The following is a 19,285-nucleotide window of genomic DNA, read 5'->3' on the forward strand; positions in this document are numbered from 1 at the left end:
TATTTAATGATTTACCTTCATGTCTTAGAGGGGCTTTTCGAAATTTCTGCTCCAATGTAGTCATGTGTAGATGCATCTTTGCAATCAGAATTTTAAAGAGGCAACAAATAGAGTGCCACTTACAAGCTTGAAAATTTTGATGTGAGCTACAAATGTAACCAACAATTCATCCTTGAACAAAAATGATTAAGTGTGAGGTAAAGGGAGCATGTAGTCACAATACTTCTGAATGAAAACAACCAGATGAAGAGATGGATTGCATCGAGGGTAGAGATTAGCATGCTACCAATACATTTCTTGAAAAATAGAAATTTGATGGCAAGCATCAAAGTAAGAGACTTAAATACAGCCCAGCTGCAGCTATTGATTACCTTTTGATGGAATTGCAGACATAAATAATGCTTGATCTAAAAACCATATATTTTGGCAGAGGTTTGGAGACATTAGTATGATACTGACGGGAGATTTAAGGAGCAAGAAGATTTCAGCGTTAATGGAGTTTGAATTGAACCGAGAACAAATGCTCAACATTTATACAGGTCTATTCCAGTATAAAGCGATTGGGACAGAAGTCAGGCCTAAAAATAGAGCCGCTGGAGACAAGTGCTTGCAATGATTTGTTAATACACCATGTGATTCCCAAAATCATTCGAAGGCCCTGGTTGAAATCATATATTGACATTCATAAAAGAATCTGAAGTCACATGATTTATGTGCCTTGGATTCATTTGGGAGATCGTTCTTCATCTAGAAGTAGCCGTGAGAAGCCTTTGCCTTCTCAGATTGCGTTTAATGGTTTTATTTTAATAGATACTTTTCTTTTTTGCAAGATTAATGATGAAACACGGAAAAGAAGAAAGCTTGTGCACTGTGGAGCAATTAAAGAGTCAGAAACTATGTGCGCTCAAGAAGAGTCCATCAAATGACATTTCCCGTAATACTCAGGAAATGAAGACATCGCACATGAACTATAACTAGCGGCAAAAAGGTTTCTTACAGCTATCAAAGAAATCTTCTCCAACTTCGAATATGTAGCTATTGCATTCAGTGTGGGATTATGGCAATTCAAATATCTGCGAAGGTCTATACATGCGGGCATGAGCACCCTCAAAGTCATGTCTATGAGGAAAAAGCAAATTCAAGAGGATGTTTTATTAACATTGACAAGATGCCCCTATTCGACTTATATAATCCAATTCACAACCGGTTCTTATAGGAAATTTATATTTTGAATAAATTTGAAATGTTTGAAAGGATTTAATGATTAGTTTTTAGTTATGAAGGGGTGTGATGTTTTGAAAAGGCACCCCACATCCTATTCAAAATTATAAATAAGGGATGTAAGATACAATTTGAGAACAATTCATATTCATATTTTTAATTTTTATATATTCAGAGGCACTTATGATATTATTATATTTTTTCATTGGCAAAGAAATGAATTCTTGAACAAAGCCCGTGGATTGAATTACCGAGCAAATTTATATGCAATTCCAGAATTGAAATGCAATAGATGGATCATCCATAAGGAGTGTCTCTATTTGCAATTTCTATTTCCGGCATAATCTGTAAGCGTATCTATTTTATTTATTTGATTAGGGTTTAAAATATTATTAAGTTGTGTCCTTTATAATTATTTTTTAAATTCTATAAATATTATAATGTTTTAACAAGTGGACTGGGTCATTATTGCATTTTAAACTTGATAAACATAGATATTATGAAATATTTAATTGTTTCCGTATTTATGTCTAGTTTGTCTCCATACCACAGGAATTAAAGTTGAGAATCTTGCCTAAGGACCCTGATGTAAAACTTCTTCTTCAGATATGGGATGAAGCTATTAAAGATGAAGCAAAAGATACTAAAGTAACACAAGAACATAATGATATTTCAGATTCAAATGTAGAAGAAATCGAAGAAGAATCCAATCATGATGAGACCGGTAAGGAATTAGATTGTGAAGAAAATGGATATCATGAAGAGGATTCTCTCTATGTGGATGAGATTTCGACTTTGTTAGATATGAATATCAAAAGTATGTTGAAAAGGGTGGTCAGATTTTTCTTCCTATATACAAAGAAAAACAAACTAATGAGACAATAAATGTGCTCTACGATAGATTCACTGAACAGGAAAATTCATTCATCTTGTCAGATCCATAGAAGTTTCATGATGAGGAAACCAATGAACCAAAAGGAGTATGCATTACTCAAAAGGATGGCATGTTGGTTGAAGATGTGCATTATGGTTTAAGTATAGAAAGAGATCTATTTGAATACAATTTCAAAGAATTTTCAGATTCCATATATGATGAACTAGCAGAAGGTAATAAAGAATATAGCTCTTATATATTTCTTGAGGACAATATGAGCATACATAAAGAAGAAAATGCATCTAGGAAGGATTACAAGATCACTTCAGATCTTTTATGCAATAAAACAATAGAGAATCTGGACATAATATTTTATGAAAGTGAAATAGAACAGCATGAGAAAATGTTCGATGAAGGATCTCATGGAGATATGCCTCAGCATGATATGTTCACTCCATTGTTTGAAGAAGATTTGTTATATCAAATATATCAGCACTATGATAACATGCCTAAGGATGATTCTGAAAATAATGAAAATCATAGCATATGTAGAGAAATATATTTAGAGGAAGAGCCATTTTCCAATCCATTTTATGATCAATATTTGCATTTAAAATGTGAAGATGAGATGGAATTAAATGTACATAATAAGAAGGACGTGTAGGAAGTTAGTCCTGAAAATTTTTCAAATATCTCAATTGATTAGATTGTTGACAAAACGGAAGTAATAATGCTTGAATGTGGGTTATATTCAAAATCTTCTTGTGAAGAAAATTGTTCGGAATGTGGGGCAGATTGTGTGCAAAAGGAAAATCAAACAAAGGTGACTCATTCTGATGCAAGTATGACTGATTACATACATACGAACCTTCCATTCAGCAAAGATCACAATACACTTAATGACTTCTCAGCAGCAAAACAGAAGTCAAATACCAAGGATTGCATGGAGGAAGCACAATCAATAAGTATTGTACATGAAGATGACACATTTGATACAAGTAAGAAGTATGAGCAGCATACCGAGGTAAGTATCCCTAAAGACTACGATAACATTTGTTAATAATATGCTTAAGGAATTGCTTTCAAGTTTTCATCATCCTTCTTTTGAGGATCTTTCTTTTATGTATACTAATCAAATCAATGAAGTAAGAGATCAGATGTTTGAATTAATTGATGATGAAATTTATTTCTTTTCTATTAATCTTTTTGATAAGATAAAGATAAATTCTAATCCGAAACAAGTAATGAAGGATGATGACAGATTACGCAGTGGTCTGAATTTCGCTCAAACAACTTATCAGGCAATGCAGGGATATAATACAATGATCAGAAGCAGTGAGTTATTACAGGATCAGAATAAAGTGTTCGACAGAGGAAAGGATCAGTATTCATTTTTTGGGGAGGGCCAGGGGCCACCCAATTTCATTGTGCACCATGTTAAGCCTAGATGCGTGGTCTACTCCTGCAAAGATAGTTGGAATCTCATTATGCCCAAAAGGGGCATATGTCCCCAATCAGAGCCACTAATGGAGCCTAGATATTTTTGCAAATTGTAGTCTCCACTCAAAACATGTTATCCAATCATTCATAGGAATGTTATGATATTCTTGAACAGATACATGAAGACCTTATGAGCTATTTACAAAGAGATTATGGTCCTTGTCGTGATATCGATGCTGTCATGGTGATAGCCAATTGGATAGGAAAATGTGAACAGATTTCATGTACAATGCATGAAGATTCAATCGGAACTTCACAACAACATACATAGTATAGAAGATTTATATAAAGTACAAGTGTCTCAAGTTAGACCTGTACGCAAAAGAGCATTTCAGTGTATATTATTTTGAGAAGTAAACAGAACTTCACTAGGTATGGAAGATTATGAAGTCATTTTCAGTTTGATGGCCCTACAGCAGATTGATAATGGATGTATTTATCATAATAGTAGCCCTATTTAATGATTTACCTCCATGTCTTAGAGGGGCTTTTCGAAATTTCTTCTCCAATGTAGTCACGTGTAGATGCATCTTTGCAATCAGAATTTTAAAGAGGCAACAAATAGAGTGCCACTTACAAGCCTGAAAATTTTGATGTGAGCTACAAATGTAAACAACAATTCATCCTTGAACAAAAATGATTAAGTGTGAGGTAAAAGGAGCATGTAGTTACAATACTTCTAAATGAGAACAACCAAATGGAGAGATGGATTGCATCGAGGGTAGAGATTAGCATGCTACCAATACATTTCTTGAAAAATAGAAATTTGATGGCAAGCATCAAACTAAGAGACTTAGATACAGTCCAGCTGCAGCTATTGATTACCTTTTGATGGAATTGCAGACATAAATAATGCTTGATCTAAAAACCATATATTTTGGTAGAGGTTTGGAGACATTGGTATGATACTAACGGGAGATTTAAGGAGCAAGAAGATTTCAGCACTGATGGAGTTTGAATTGAACCGAGAACAAATGCTCAACATTTATGCAGGTCTATTCCAGTATAAAGCGATTGGGACAGAAGTCAGGCCTGAAAATAGAGCCACTGGAGACAAGTGCTTGCAACGATTTGTTGATACACCATGTGATTCCCAAAATCATTCGAAGGCCCTAGTTGAAATCATATATTGACATTCATAAAAGAATCTGAAGTCAAATGATTTTTGTGCCTTGGATTCATTTGGGAGATCGTTCTTCATCTAGAAATAGTCATGACAAGCCTTTATCTTCTTAGATTGCGTTTAATGGTTCTATTTTAATAGATACTTTTCTTTTTTGTAGGATTAATGATGAAACACAAAAAAGAAGAGAGCTTGTGCACCGTGGTGAAATTAATGAGTCAGAAACTATGTGCACTCAAGAAGAGTCCATCAAATGACATTTCCCGTAATACTCAGAAAATGAAGACATTGCACATGAACTATAACTGGCGGCAGAAAGGTTTCTTACAGCTACCAAAGAAATCTTCTCCAACTTCGAATATGTAGCTATTGCATTCAATGCGGGATTATAGCAAATCAAATATTTGTGAAGGTTTATACATGCGGGCATGAGCACCCTCGAAGGCATGTCTATGAGGAAAAGGCAAATTCAGAAGGATGTTTTATTAACATTGAAAAGATGCCCTTGTTCGACTTATATAATCCAATTCACAACCAGTTTTTATAAAAAAATTATATTTCGAATAAATATTTGAAATGTTTGAAAGGAGTTAATGATTAGTTTTTAGTTATAAAGGGGCATGATGTTTTGAAGAGGCACCCCACATCCTATGCAAAATTATAAATAAGGGATGTAAGATACAATTTGACAACAATTCATATTCATATTTTAAATTTTTATATATTTGGAGGCACTTATGATATTATTATATTTTTCCATCGGCAAAGAAATGAATTCTTGAACAAAGCCGGTGGATTGAATTATCGAGCAAATTTATATGCGATTCCAAAATTGAAATGCAGTAGATGGATCATCCGTAAGGAGTGTCTCTTTGTGCAATTTCTATTTCTGGCATACTCTGTAAGCGTATCTATTTTATTTATTTGATTAGGGTTTAAAATATTATTAACTTGTGTCCTTCATAATTATTTTTTAAATTCTATAAATATTTTAATGTTTCGACAAGTGGACTGGATCATTATTGCATTTTAAACTTGATAGACATAGATATTATGAAATATTTAATTGTTTTCGTATTTATCTCTGGTTTGTCTCCGTATCACAAGAGTTAAAGTGCATCCTAGACTAGTTTAGAATTGCATTCATATAATTGATCTGTCGCGCCTAAATTGTTAAAATTGTTTATAGTTTAAATAAATTGAATTTTATAAAGTTGTATGTTTCAACTTAAAATATTGACTCTGTTTGCCCATTTAATTAAGCATTGATCTTTTAGTCTTGATTCATAATCCATATGCTGGCAACTGTTTCATTTTTTTCCATTGAGGAATTAATATATTCATTTGTTGTGTTCATTCTTTATTTGAAACATTATCACATTTATACAATCATTTACTTTTATTCTTAATTCATAAATCGCAAGTTAGAAGTTTTCTATAACACTTGCCATTTTGGGAAACTTTCAATACATTTGCGTTATAATCAATCCGCTATAAGCATCCTAGGCTCAAGTGTTTTGTTCAAGATTAGGTACACCTGCCTTGGTTTTGCAGAGCCAGAAGCACAAGGGATTTGGATCGCATCCATGAATCCCGTCAAGTTGGCCTTAACCGGTTGGATATTCCAGCATCGAGCAGGCAAGGCTCATAGGATTTCAATCTGCAGTTTTGGGAACCAACAGACTCAACATCCAAACTCAGCAAAACTCAGCAAGGATCCAACAAATTGGAAAACCCGAGAAATTCAAAGATTTTTAAGGATACTTTTCATGCACCATTTAATAAATTAACATTAAAGATAGGCAAGATCCTACAAAACAATGGTAACTTGTGAGCCTCTTATCTAGGAGATCTTGGGTTCGGATCTACTCAAACTTAACACAAATAATAACAACTAATCTAGACTTCAGCCCATTACCTATCAAAAAAAAAATTAACATTAAAGACACAATAATTGAGACAAATAGAAGCTACTTTGCACACATACAGAAGGTTACCTTGATCACATAAGTATAAATGCAAAATTTTGAAGGAAATAGGTTAAACTAAATAACACATTAGAAACAAAAATAGTGTCACTGTCAAATGTCTACAATATTCATGGAATATGATATCCATGAAATCGAATGTTCAAAGCATATATCAAAATAAAAGCTAGACCCTAGAAGCCTAAGGCTTAGAGTAACCTATATTAGTAACTAGTCGACCATGCAACCTTCCTACATGTACACCTAAGATTGGTCCTAGAAGATTATTGTCATGATCTTTGCCAATGTTTGAGGCTCAACCTCAGTGACATCCACATCCTCATCCTCATTATCCTCACTAGCAATCTCAGGGTCCTCCAATGGGTCTCCTCGCACTTTAGCCTCCTCAAATTTGCTCCAAAAATGAAGAAATACTCTTCAAAATTGTAGAAGCCTCCTCCAATTGCTTGTTTAGCTCCTCTCAATGCGTAAATGCAAGCTACTAACTTACACAAACAATTAACAATCAATATCTGACAATCAATCAATCTGCTAGTTTATTCTCTGAAACCCCAATATTTCTCTCCAATCACTTTTTCCCTCTCTTGCTTGTGTTTGCAAATGAAAGAATGCTCCTTGATTATCTGAGAGAAAGCTATAAACATAAAAAGTCAAAGTAAAACTATTAAAAAACTATTTTTGCACTTTAAATCTGTGTCTGTCACGGCCAAATCAAGAGCTAAGTATCAACAAGTCGACCCAGTCTAGCTCACTCAACAAGTGAACTGAGACACGATCTGACTCACTGAGTCAAAGGCTAGGGTCAATTTGACCTGTTTTGATGGATTTGCCTCTGGACTCCTACAGTCCTAAAACTATGGTATCAATTGGCAAGGACTTTTCTTGCAACAGAAGTTCACTAGAGTTTCCTAGGATTGTCTGAGCATCTTTTTGCTTAACATTGCTGATTTTGTTTTGACCTTTATTTCTTTTGCACTTGGCCATAACAAGTACTCCACCACCAAAAATCCCCTAGGTTAGCTAGACTTTCTATACAAGGGTATGGTTTTAATACCACTTGTTCAAGTACAATATCACTGAGAAAAAGGGAGGGGGAAGGGGGCGATGGTGTGAATCAGTGGTATACCGGTTAAAATGAAAATACCCGTTAAAATGATCTTAGATTAAACTTTTACGACTTGAAAAATTAGGCTGTAACTTTCAGTACAGCTCAACCATTGTAACATCTGCTCCTCTAGTTTCCACCATTTCGACCCAAAGCTCTGTACTTGCAGGATAGCAAATCTAGCTTTAGTATTGCTCTCATAAGCATGCATAGCAAACTGTCTCTCTATGTCAATCAGCCAATTCTCAGGAGAAAAAAGAGGAGGAGAAGGAGAAGGAGAAAAAGGAGGAGAAGAAGAAGAAGGACAAGAAGCATTAGGAGAAGAAGAAGTGGAAAGAAGAAGAAGAAGAAGAAGAAGAAGAAGCAAACCAATTTGTATACCTGTTCACATCTTGTTTAGCTGAATGTCAGCACTGATCACTGTGTATCACTGTCATGTGTATGCAAGATAAGTTCATCAACTTCCTTGTCAACAAGAAATGAACAGTAACCAAAGTGTGCCATCATCAAGAATATGCCAACAAAGTATCACAGCCACGATGTCAATCAAGTATGCAAGTATAGTCAACCATCACAGGAGATTTGCGACTTTGTCCTTTTAAGGGTATTTTCCTGTCGTTAAAGGCTGCAATGTTATCAATTTGAGACATCTAAGGGGTGCATACGGATTTAAATCAGTTTTGGGAGTTGTTGGAGTGACAAGAATTCTTATGCAAATCCTCTATAGTCTCTTAAAGCACTCAGGTTCAGAATTTTGGAGGCATTCAGAGTCTTTAAAATCTGTTCATTAAGTCTGCCAGTTCTTTGAGTTGGAATAGACATTGGAGAAAGCTCAAAATGCTCCCAAGACTCTTGTTTGGATGCATGAAATCAGACTACAGACTTCCAAGGGTTGTTTCTTGCAAAAAATACAATCAAACTGCCTTTCGTGGTCTGCAAATATATGTAGTCAGTCAACCTTTTGATGGCATGTGAAGAGTTAATAGTAATCTTGATGATTCGATGCACTTGTTCTTTTTGATATGCTAAAGTTGAATATATTTTAAAGCTCATTGCAACTCTTGAATGAAATCTAAAATCAATGAGACAAAGCAGCAAAACAGTGCATTCTCCTTTCCTTTCAATTATTCTACCAGAAAACAACTTTTTGAAAAATCAGATCTGAATATAACAGAAAATGTCAGAAAGAAGCCCAAATAATGCTTGTCATGAAACCGGGGAATCTGGAATGCTTTCTCTTCTCAAAATGCCACACATTTTGTCTTTTTGACCTATCTAGAACAACTTTGACTAATGTCATAATCATCCCTGTCAATTCTCTCTACAGAAGACAATTTCGATTTAACTTGTTTGTTAAAATTGATTATGGCCAAATCTATCAGTCATGCTCTATTTTTATTTTACTTCAATACCCTGACTGTCTGGATCACTTAAAGCAGAGTCTACTTTTCGCTTGCAATATAATATCACTAGAGAACTAGATAAAATAAAGTTAGAAAAAATAAGGAATTATTTTGGCGTTCTATATTGCAGGAAAACAGAGAACAAAGGCGTGTGCTAACGCATATCAGATTTAACTTGTAGTTCTCTTTTTGACAACCATGACCTGCTCTCTTTCAGTTCATAGAAAAAATACTTGTTTGATAAAATCAAATTAGGCCAAACACATGTAAACTGGTCAAAATTTATTCTAAAAATCAATCAAATCAAAACTTAAAATGATTTTCTAGGTGACGATCAGAATTAGAAACTGCCTTAAGAATGAATTCCCAACTATTGACCATGGATATGAAGTACCAACTCGTAGTGCGTATAGAAATTATGCAGCTTGAATTTAAAAGAAAATAAAACGAGCACCTGAAAAATATGATTTTGAAGATTGAGATGTGTAGTTTCTGAATCTCCCAAGCCTTTGTCCCATTTGTTTTTCAACTAGAATGTGTGCGGGCAAAGTTGCCGGAAGTCGAATATTGCTCAACATTGAGATGCACATTGTATATTTCATAAAACATGCTTTTTAAAAGCGCCGCTTCGCTTCACCCGAGATGAACAGAGTCTTGCCTTTCAATTGGACACCAACTAATTTAGGCCGCTGACTAGCCTCCATTCACAAGAACACCCAAAAAGCAAAAAAAAAAAAAAAAAAAAAAACACACACATTTTTTTAAAATTTCTCTATTATAAAACATGCAGATTATGCTAAAATTTTCAGGAAAATCTCGTGTTTCTTTTTTAATGTTTTGGACAGAGGTGCATTTTATCTTTAGTTGCTCCTCAAACTCAATAAGTCTTGTTATATTTGGCATATTTTGATCAAATAATGTAAGTGGTTAAAAAGTAGTCAAAAACAAGGGGCTAGCCCCTTATAACAAAGCAAGGGCTTAACCATTTACAACAAATAACAAACAACTAAATTACCAGCATTCACAGCCCCATCCCTTAATATTAAAAATACAGTCCCCAGAATTTGCACAGGCAAAACAAGTTCTAATCTAACAGAGTAGCAAAAATTACTAGCAACTAAGGTATTGTTCTTCCAATTAACAAAAATAAAAACATAACATCTACATCTACTTAAAGCATACCATCTGCAACTACTTTAAAAGTTACTAAGTCCATTAAGGCCATAACCGACCAGTCCCAAAAGTTACCAATTAGAACATCCCAGTAGAACCAAAGCATAGTAAATAAAACTTAAAACAACAAAGGCTTAAACTCTAGCATTTTCCTTTCCCTTTCTCACCAGCAAGACCTTGGCACAATCATCTATCAGGAAGTCATATAGTTTCTTGGAGTCCTCCATGCCAAGACTCCCATCCTCCTCTTCATAGAGTAGTTGAAATGTGGTTGTCATCACATAGGTCACCTTTACTGCAAACTTGGACAACATCTTGAAGCTCTCGTCCAAAGTGGTAAACTAGATCTTGAGAGGTTCAATCTCTCATTTTTTATCTCCTACAATACCATTCAACTCTTGGCAACCAGCACATTTGCCTTTAGGTATCACCATATCATGAACCTACAACACATTGGAGTTAGCAGAAACCATTTCTTTTTCTTTTTTCTCAATCCTTATTAGGGAGGTAGTAGTCATTGGGGAAGTGTCATTGGTGGTATGGGTAAGAGGATGGGTAGTGGAGGTGAAGTCAAAGGTGCTCATAGTGAAACTAGCAGACACGTGTAGAGTTGCAATTGGGTCTTCTTAATCTTTTTATATTTTCCCACTTCCAATTTTGAGGTTGCATCCTTTGCATCTTCATCGTTGTCCTTTTCCTCCTTACCAACATAACTTTTTCTAACTGTCATCTCCTTTCTTCTCGGCTTCCTCTTCTCATTGGCTCTTGACTCTGACTCTTCCTCTCCAGTATCCATATATCTATTAGCCATTTGTTTCTTCCTTGCATGACTCTTGGCCAATCTACTTGACCTCCTATGACCCCATCATTCTCCTCTTCATAATCAACCAAATCAATTTCAATAGAGCACTCCACCTTAGGCTTTTTAGCAGTAGCATGGAACCAATCTGAATTTTTCTTATATTTTTTGGAGTTTCCAAAGAGATTGGGAATGGTTGAGGAGTGGGGGACGTAGAATAATCTTGGGTGGATTTTATGGGTCCTAGTTATCCATTAAAGCAATACATCGAGGCAAACATATGGCAAGGTGAAAATTGTAGAGATGGAGGATAAACCCTTGGTGGAGGATGATATAATTTTTACCCTTCTTCCTTTTATCTCTCACCTCCATCACCAAGGCTTCCAAATCATGGAGGAGGAAAAAAGGAATAGAAACCTCATCATTGTGCCTAAAATGATTAAACAAAGGAAAATGATAAAAACACACACCAAATCTGCCTTCCAAGTTAAGATACTTCATTATCACAAGATATACCTCATCCCAAGGCTTCAGGAGGTCATCTTGCAAAACCCGCCTCTAAATTTCACTAGCTCTTCATCCCCCTTGAAGAATCTTTTTAGGCTCATCTCATCAAAAACTTTTGTAACTTTCTACCACTGTCTTCCCCCATAGACAACCTCATAGCCATAACAAAGATTTCATCATTCACCTAGAAAGAGATACCATTAATGGTGACTCTCCTATCCATCCAAAAGTTAACAAATTGAGAAGAATAATTATCACCATGTCTTGCCAGAGCTTCCATGAACAAAATCAACCCCCTTCCTTCAAATCCATCCAAGTACAGGGCTTTCTCACATAGTCATCAATTTTGGATGGTTCAATCATCACCATGTTGCCACCCATCTCAGACCCCTATCTAGATTCCTCTAACAACTCTAAATTAAAAATCTTGGTTAAACCCTTACACTAGCAACAACAACTTAGTTTTGAGAAAAAAATCACTTGCAAAAAGCCCAAAGTTGCAATTATAGCAGTGATTTACGATGCCACAATTATAACTCAAAGTGGTGGAGAATTATGTGTTCCATCACTGATGGAACGACATGTGTGTATAACCTTTCTTGCAATCAATCACGCAATTAATTGGCCTTTCAAAAATTTGCTCTCTAATCCAAGCTAAATGTTTAGTGTAAAGATAATAAATATTTTTATTTCATCTCCTCTTGACAAAATCTTTAGTAATTCTTTCAGTAATCCTCCCACATTTTTCATGAGTTTAAAACACAAGTCCCAAGTCACATTTAAATCATTCGATTTTTCATTATTTGATTTAAATTTAAATTCAAAGTGATATTCCAATCAAATAATGTTATGAAGAAATGAAGAAATTATTTCAACCTTTACAAGGTTAAGGATAGTTTATTTAATTTTTTTCCTTATATTTGGTGACCTTTGTTTCTAATTTTTCAATGTCTTTTTTTGGCAATAAATTCATTCAAGACTTGGTTATAAGATATTTACAAAACTATTCTTATTATCATTGAAGGCATTGTCACATCTCTTCTTTGGGCTATTAATAACAATTTCATGTAAAGTACAATGATTAACCATTTCATGTGGTGTTCAGCTATTTTGGTTTTATAAAGTTCAAGAATGTATGAATTATGTATATTATGTTTGATTAATATTAGAAATATAGTTTAGTTCATATGTAGAATACATGGATATGAATCCTGCTACGCTAATGAACATTGGAGAAAGATCTACTCTCTTGTGAGGGAAGAGCATCACAAGTGTAGGGGTATGTGAACATATGGTGAAAATCAAGAATGACATCTGAGCTAGAACTACAATTGTTGTCAGTTACCTAGTCTGAGAGGAAGGTACCTTAGATGTCTAGTCAGTTACCTTTGTATTTGACTACAATAAAAAGTTTGACCTAACAATTAATTTATGCTTGGGAACTTCTCATAGATCATAATGAACAACCCTAGTAAAACTCTTTTTTTTTTGACACATTTATTTGTGTGTATTTATATGCATAAATAACCTAAATGGGAACTTACATGAAAGGAGCATACATGCAACTACATGCATATGTATGTCAATGATTATCATGCATAAATGTATTAACTAAAAAATCATGTACAGGGGCATTCACAACGTTGCTAATAAATGAATGAATGAATGCAACCTCATGTGGTTGAGAAGTTAAATTACACAAGGTGGGAGTTGACATTAGTAAGTATGCATTAATTACATTAAGACATGTTTAATGTAAATTCAAATGTAAGGTGTGTGTGTGCGTGCGTGTGTGTGTGCGTGTGTGTGTGTGTGTGTGTGTGTGTGTGTGTGTGTGTGTGTGTGTGTGTGAGAGAGAGAGAGAGAGAGAGAGAGTTCTATGTTTTACTCCTTCACAATTGATAGAGTATGTTGAAGGTGGTGGTAGCATGGCAAGAGTAATTCCCTCTTTCCACTACAAGAAGGAGTTACTCCTTGCTCAACATCCACCTTAGAAGGAATTCTTGCATTGGTGTGTGATTATTCCTTCTTGTTGGTTCGAAAAAGAGAGCTCTTATATTTGGAATTTGGGAGATTGTTTTTTATATTTGGAAAAGGAGGGAATTTGGTGCCACATTTCCTAAATATGTTTCTTCTAATAAATAAAATTATTATTTTATTTATGAATGTCAATTAAATAAATAATTATTTAATTCTTTTCTAATTCATTTCCCACATAAACATGAATTAAATCATTTATTTAATTAATTATTTTTCTATCATTGTCATTGCTTGGAGTCATTTTTTTGTTCACACAAGTATCTTTTCTATTGTCGTTGATTTAATTATATGACTAGGTTGACTTCTCTTGTCCTTACAAAGTTATCTTAATGAGCTTTCATTTTGTATGGTTCTACATATGATTGTATAAGTGGATCATATGATCCAACAATTTCTTTATTAAATTATTTAAGTATTGATTCAATTGCAAACCACATAATTTCCTCTTGTATTAATTGGGCTTTCTTTGTATAGGGGTTTTTGAATCTTGCACCTTTATATTTTTGTATTAGATAAAGAAAGGAATAGATTCCTTAACTACATTTATCCTTTACAAATCAAGATAAAAATATCTAAATGAAACCACTCATTCATTTGACTCATTTGACAAGGAAGAATCATTCATAGTTATGCACTCATATTACTAATTTGATAAGAAAGATTCATTTGTAGCTTTGCATTCATAGTACTAATTCGATAAGAAGAAACATTTATAGATCTCCATGTATATTACTAATATGGTAAGAAAGAACTATTTGTAAATATGCATTCATATCTAAATAATCTTTTGATCTTATACCTTTGTGATTCTAATTTTAAGTTTGAGAAAATAGTACACATACATAAGTAAAAGAAGGGATTACATTCCATCAAGTTGAACCAACTTTCTTTATGGACAACTCCATTCTTGTGCTTTTCTTTTAATGTCAAAATTTAGATATTTGATTCATTGTGTGATGCATCTATAAATTCTTCATTTTTCTACAAGGTAGTGTATTCCAATCATCACCCAATGGCTCATGGCATTGTAGTCATCCAAAAATGGTTATCTAGACTATGAGCCCCCTTTCTAGCATTTTTTCTTAATTTATCCATTGCTTATTTTTTATCAAATCATACTATTTATTTGATTGTAACCTAAAGTTTTACCATCATATCTCAATTCTTTTATTTAATTGAAAGTACTTGTTCCCTTTTAATTAAATAAAATACTCAAAGACCCATTTATCCTAAGTGTGCACATGAAAAGCATTATTCCTATTTTAAAAATGAAAGAAAGAGCATTTTTTGTCTCACACAAGTTGTACACTTTTCAAGGTGGATGGAATCTTTGTTCTCCTCTACTTTACTCTTCAAGTCAATCGTTGATCTTTCTTTGGCGAGATTATTGTGTGCATGGACACTCAAGGCTCATTCTCCACCCTTGATTTTACCTCTTAATCTCTACTATCCATTTTTCTTTAAAAGGAGACTCTCTCCTCATTCTCTCATCTCTTAGACTCTCGTGATATTTTTATACTGCATGGTTTCTTGGTGATTTTGGAAGCACTTGAAGCATTCTTGCATTCTTAGCTTAATCTTCATTTTTCTTGCATCATGGCATACCTCATAGCTTAGTCTTCTTTATGCTTTAGCTTAGCTCACATAGATAAAATAGGTGGTTCTTGTAACTCTCTTTGTTAGCTTGCATATGCATTGCACTCGTATTGATTCTTGGATATTGGAATTCATGCATATACTCTTTGAATCTTCCATTCGACAGTGCACCTTGCAAGGGTTGCATAGCTAGGTTCATTTGAGAGACACCATCTCATGCATGTCATAGATAGAAAGTTATAAGTTGCTTCTTGAGATTCTCTCTTCCATGGGTTTTCTCAAGTATAATGGTTTACATAAGTGTACCCTCTTTTTGGTATACATTTTTGGCACCCACTATGGGGCTGGACATGATTGTTTAGCTCCATTTTTCTCTTTTTTGTTGCTTTTTGCATTTGCAAGTTTAGATTTTGATTTTGCAATAATAAATATTATACAACACTTTCTCTATGTTCATACAATAATTACTATTAAAGGATACAATATAGGGCCAGTTTCATTATTGTATTGGTATTTTGTATTTCATCATACTATTGTTTGAGAAATATCATATGGTTTGGTACAAAGTATCATTCTAAGTATAAGTATCACCTTGACATACTGGAAAGTATCATATGATATTGGGTCAGCTAGTAATATCATTCTGCTTGTTTAAGTTGCTCGATTTGGCTTCCAGATTTCATTTTTTCATATCTAAGCTTTCATATTTTTGTTGATTGACTTTCTAATAGGTCCTAATAGTGGTGTTGCATGGTTATTTTATATTTCATTGACTATTTTGATGCCTTAGCCCTTGTTTGTTTTGTAGGAGCCTATATTGCTTGCTTGCATTACTAAAGGACAAATTGCAAAAAGGGCCACTAACATTATTGTAGGGCTACCCAAGCAAAAGAAAGAAAGAAAAAATAATTTTGTGTCTTCATTTCATTTCAAGTGCAGTATATACTAGTTGTTTCATTTTCATAGGCACATAAAACCCATTAGTAAGGTTCCATTGTTGATAAGAGAGTATTCTCTTCACCTTCTTGGTGAATCAAAATCTTAACTCATCATTGGTTCAAGAAAGTGGGTGCTATATTCCACTCTTTAGTGGTCTTGATTAACTTGGTTGGCATGTTTGAGGGATACATTGGGGAACATGAGAATACACTCTTTAACTACTTGGTGAATCAGAAATCTTGACCTCCTTGGCATGGATCCAATTTGTTCAATCTCACTAGTGAGACTTTACCTTTATAGGGCCTAGTATTGGTGGAAATATACCAATAGGAATGATCATATGTAGGAATAAGCAAAACCCATCTAATCTGACCCACCATAATCAAAACCTCTTGATAAAGGCGAAAGTCTTATGGGCATAACACTTGACTTCAATTGGTGAGATTACTTATGGGATTGGGACCACGAGGAAATCACTAGATGGGTATGCTTAAGGTACTCTTCTGGTTGCAAGGCCTCTATCCCATATTGGGTACAAGAGGGGTGTTATGAATGGAACCCTTACTAGACACCTTAAGATTTAGAGGCCATCATATTTTGTCACTCACTATCTTGGTGCAAGGATCGATCCCAGTGGACTATCTGGATCACCCCAAGATTTGACTCACCGTATGTGTTCCTTTAGATGTGGGAAACCCATCTATGAAAAATCTAATATCTATTGTGGGTAACTACTTTATGTGAGGTGAGGGAGCATCAAGTTATGGGTCAAGGTCTTAAGTAATGAACCATGTCCTTTAGGTAGGTATTGCTTCAATGTGTCTTCAAATGTACTAGACCTATGAAAATCATTTGGACATATACAAATGGTAGTATTCATAGGGCTTTTTTGCTTTCAAAACTTCCCAAGTGTTTGTATTGGCAAGGTTGCTTTGTCCCTTGTCTAAATTCTTGAATACGTGTGTTTGTGCCATAATTTCTTTCAAAACTACTACCTTGTTGTCAAGAACTAAAACAAACTATGTTATCATAGTCACATTGCATAAATTGGTTGAAAAACTCAATCAAAATATAGGTCTTTTAGGCACAAAGTCATGTAAATTATCTATACTAGTCTATTGTCATATTGCTTTACTAAGAAATATTGTACAATGCTTTTGGACTCTACAAAGTATGGTTCTGTCATACATATTCTATTGTATTGTCATACTACTTGCTATCATTTTGTCATACAAAACTATTGTACTGCCTATAAGTATCATATCACTTCCTAGAAACTCTTGTACAAGATTTTGTGTTGTTCTTCTATCGTCTACTTCCTAGATTCTATTGCCTGGCCTTTTTACTTGTGCAATTTGACCTCAATTGTGCTCTTGGCTAGTTTAGGGATGTCTATACTATATCATGATATATCCCTTGTTTGACAACTATAGGTTTGATGTTTTTCTAGGTTGAAAATGACCACCTTAGCTCCTTGGATACACACTTAACTTGAAGGATTTTTCACTTGTCATTTCCACTTATTTTATCTACTCGACTATTTGGCTTCTTGCCTAGCTCTTGACTTGGGTTGCTATTGTCCTAAACTACTTGGACACTTTTCTTGACAAGTCACTTTCATTTCTACCTCCCTTTGACAAGTGGACATCTGGATTTTCTAAGTTTGGACTCCAAGTGTTTTGCATTATCTTACTAAGCTAAAAACTAGCTATTACATGTTGGTTACAACTAGGCTCCAACTTGGTCAAGGAATTCTTCCTTCTTTTAGCTGTGAACAACTACCCTCTCCAACTAAGCATCCATATAAGCAACATTTTGAGGCTGAATCTATCTTTGACAAAGAAGAGAAAGACAAACCCATCACTTGGTATGACCCTCTTAGTCCTTTTGGTAGTTCCTTTGATACTCCACTTTATACTCCTAGGGTTGAAAATGGTGTGTCTTTCACCATAAATCAAGAAGAGAGAAAATGATGCTTAGATAGCTTCATTTTATTTAGGTGTGAACAAATAGAAAGAGAGAAGAAAGCTTACCAAGACAAATAAACAAGACTAGAACAAGAGATACTTGAACAAGCAAGACAAGTGACCGCTAGGATGAATGCTCATATGTATGAGGAAAACAATGCTCACAATGCTAATGCTCATACATTTGGAAATCATCACACGAATACCTTTGAGAACCAAAATTCTAATGCCACCTATAGAAATCCCTTTGTGAACTTTGCAAACTTTGGAAACAATGGCAACAACACCCTTCCTAGGACTCCAAGATCTCATCTTGAGGGTAACATGTCTCCACCTAAACATTCCCAATGTGGACAACCTTCCAACATTGGAGTGAGGTGGACAATAAAATTACTAGAGAAGACCTCATAAGATTCCAAAAAGATGATTACCTTCAAAGACTTATGCCTAAGGCTTTAGAGAAAAATAATGATCAATATTTCACATACATGACTTCTGGAGGATGGAAGCTACCCCATAAAAATGGTATTCAAAGGATTATTCAAAAGAGAGAACCTAATAAAACTGAAATCTTGAGGAAGCAAGTTGAAGACTTAGAAAACAAGTTTGCATGCATGGAAAAGGAAAAGGAAAATCCTAAGTCTTCACTTATTGAATCCATATGTATGCTTCCTTTTGATAAGAGTCTCTACATAATGTCTTTCCCACAAGATGTTGAGATCCCTAAATATGATAAATATGATGGCAATGGAGATCCACATGATCACATTAGGAAGCTCTATGTTCTTAGTATAGATTTCATGCATAAATACACATACCTCATGAGACTCTTTCCAAGAAGTTTGAATGGGAAAGCCATGGAGTGGTTCACAAAGATTACCCCTCTTCTTAATTCCTTTGATGAGATTGTGTAAAGGTTCATACAACATTACTCTTACAACATACAACATCCTGTTACTATGTTAGATTTATGCAACATCAACAAAAACAAGGAGAACTTTTTGTCACCTATTTGCAAAGATGGAGAAAATTACATTCTAGATACCCTCG

At 34.4% G+C, this 19,285-nt stretch overlaps 1 protein-coding gene across 3 annotated transcripts in view; it reads right to left on the bottom strand.

The window, feature by feature from the left end:
• The window catches only part of LOC149535170 (Haloacid dehalogenase-like hydrolase (HAD) superfamily protein), a 284,147-nt gene extending 274,250 nt beyond the window's left edge, over nucleotides 1-9,897 (bottom strand). Inside the window, exon 1 of one of the 3 annotated variants that reach the window (XR_016356974.1) lies at nucleotides 9,669-9,870. Coding sequence is in view for 2 of the 3 variants with exons in the window: in XM_089804449.1 (XP_089660575.1) it covers nucleotides 9,669-9,816 (148 nt within the window). In the remaining variant the exon portion in view is untranslated. Of the gene's footprint in view, nucleotides 1-9,668 lie in introns of all 3 variants that reach the window. The other 2 variants (XM_089804449.1, XM_089804450.1) reach the window with 2 other exon arrangements.
• Nucleotides 9,898-19,285: the final 9,388 nt, after the last annotated feature.

This window comes from Cupressus sempervirens, chromosome 10, assembly GCF_028749045.1.
Source record: "Cupressus sempervirens isolate cs-2001-9-10 chromosome 10, ASM2874904v1, whole genome shotgun sequence".
Lineage (NCBI taxonomy): Eukaryota > Viridiplantae > Streptophyta > Pinopsida > Cupressales > Cupressaceae > Cupressus > Cupressus sempervirens.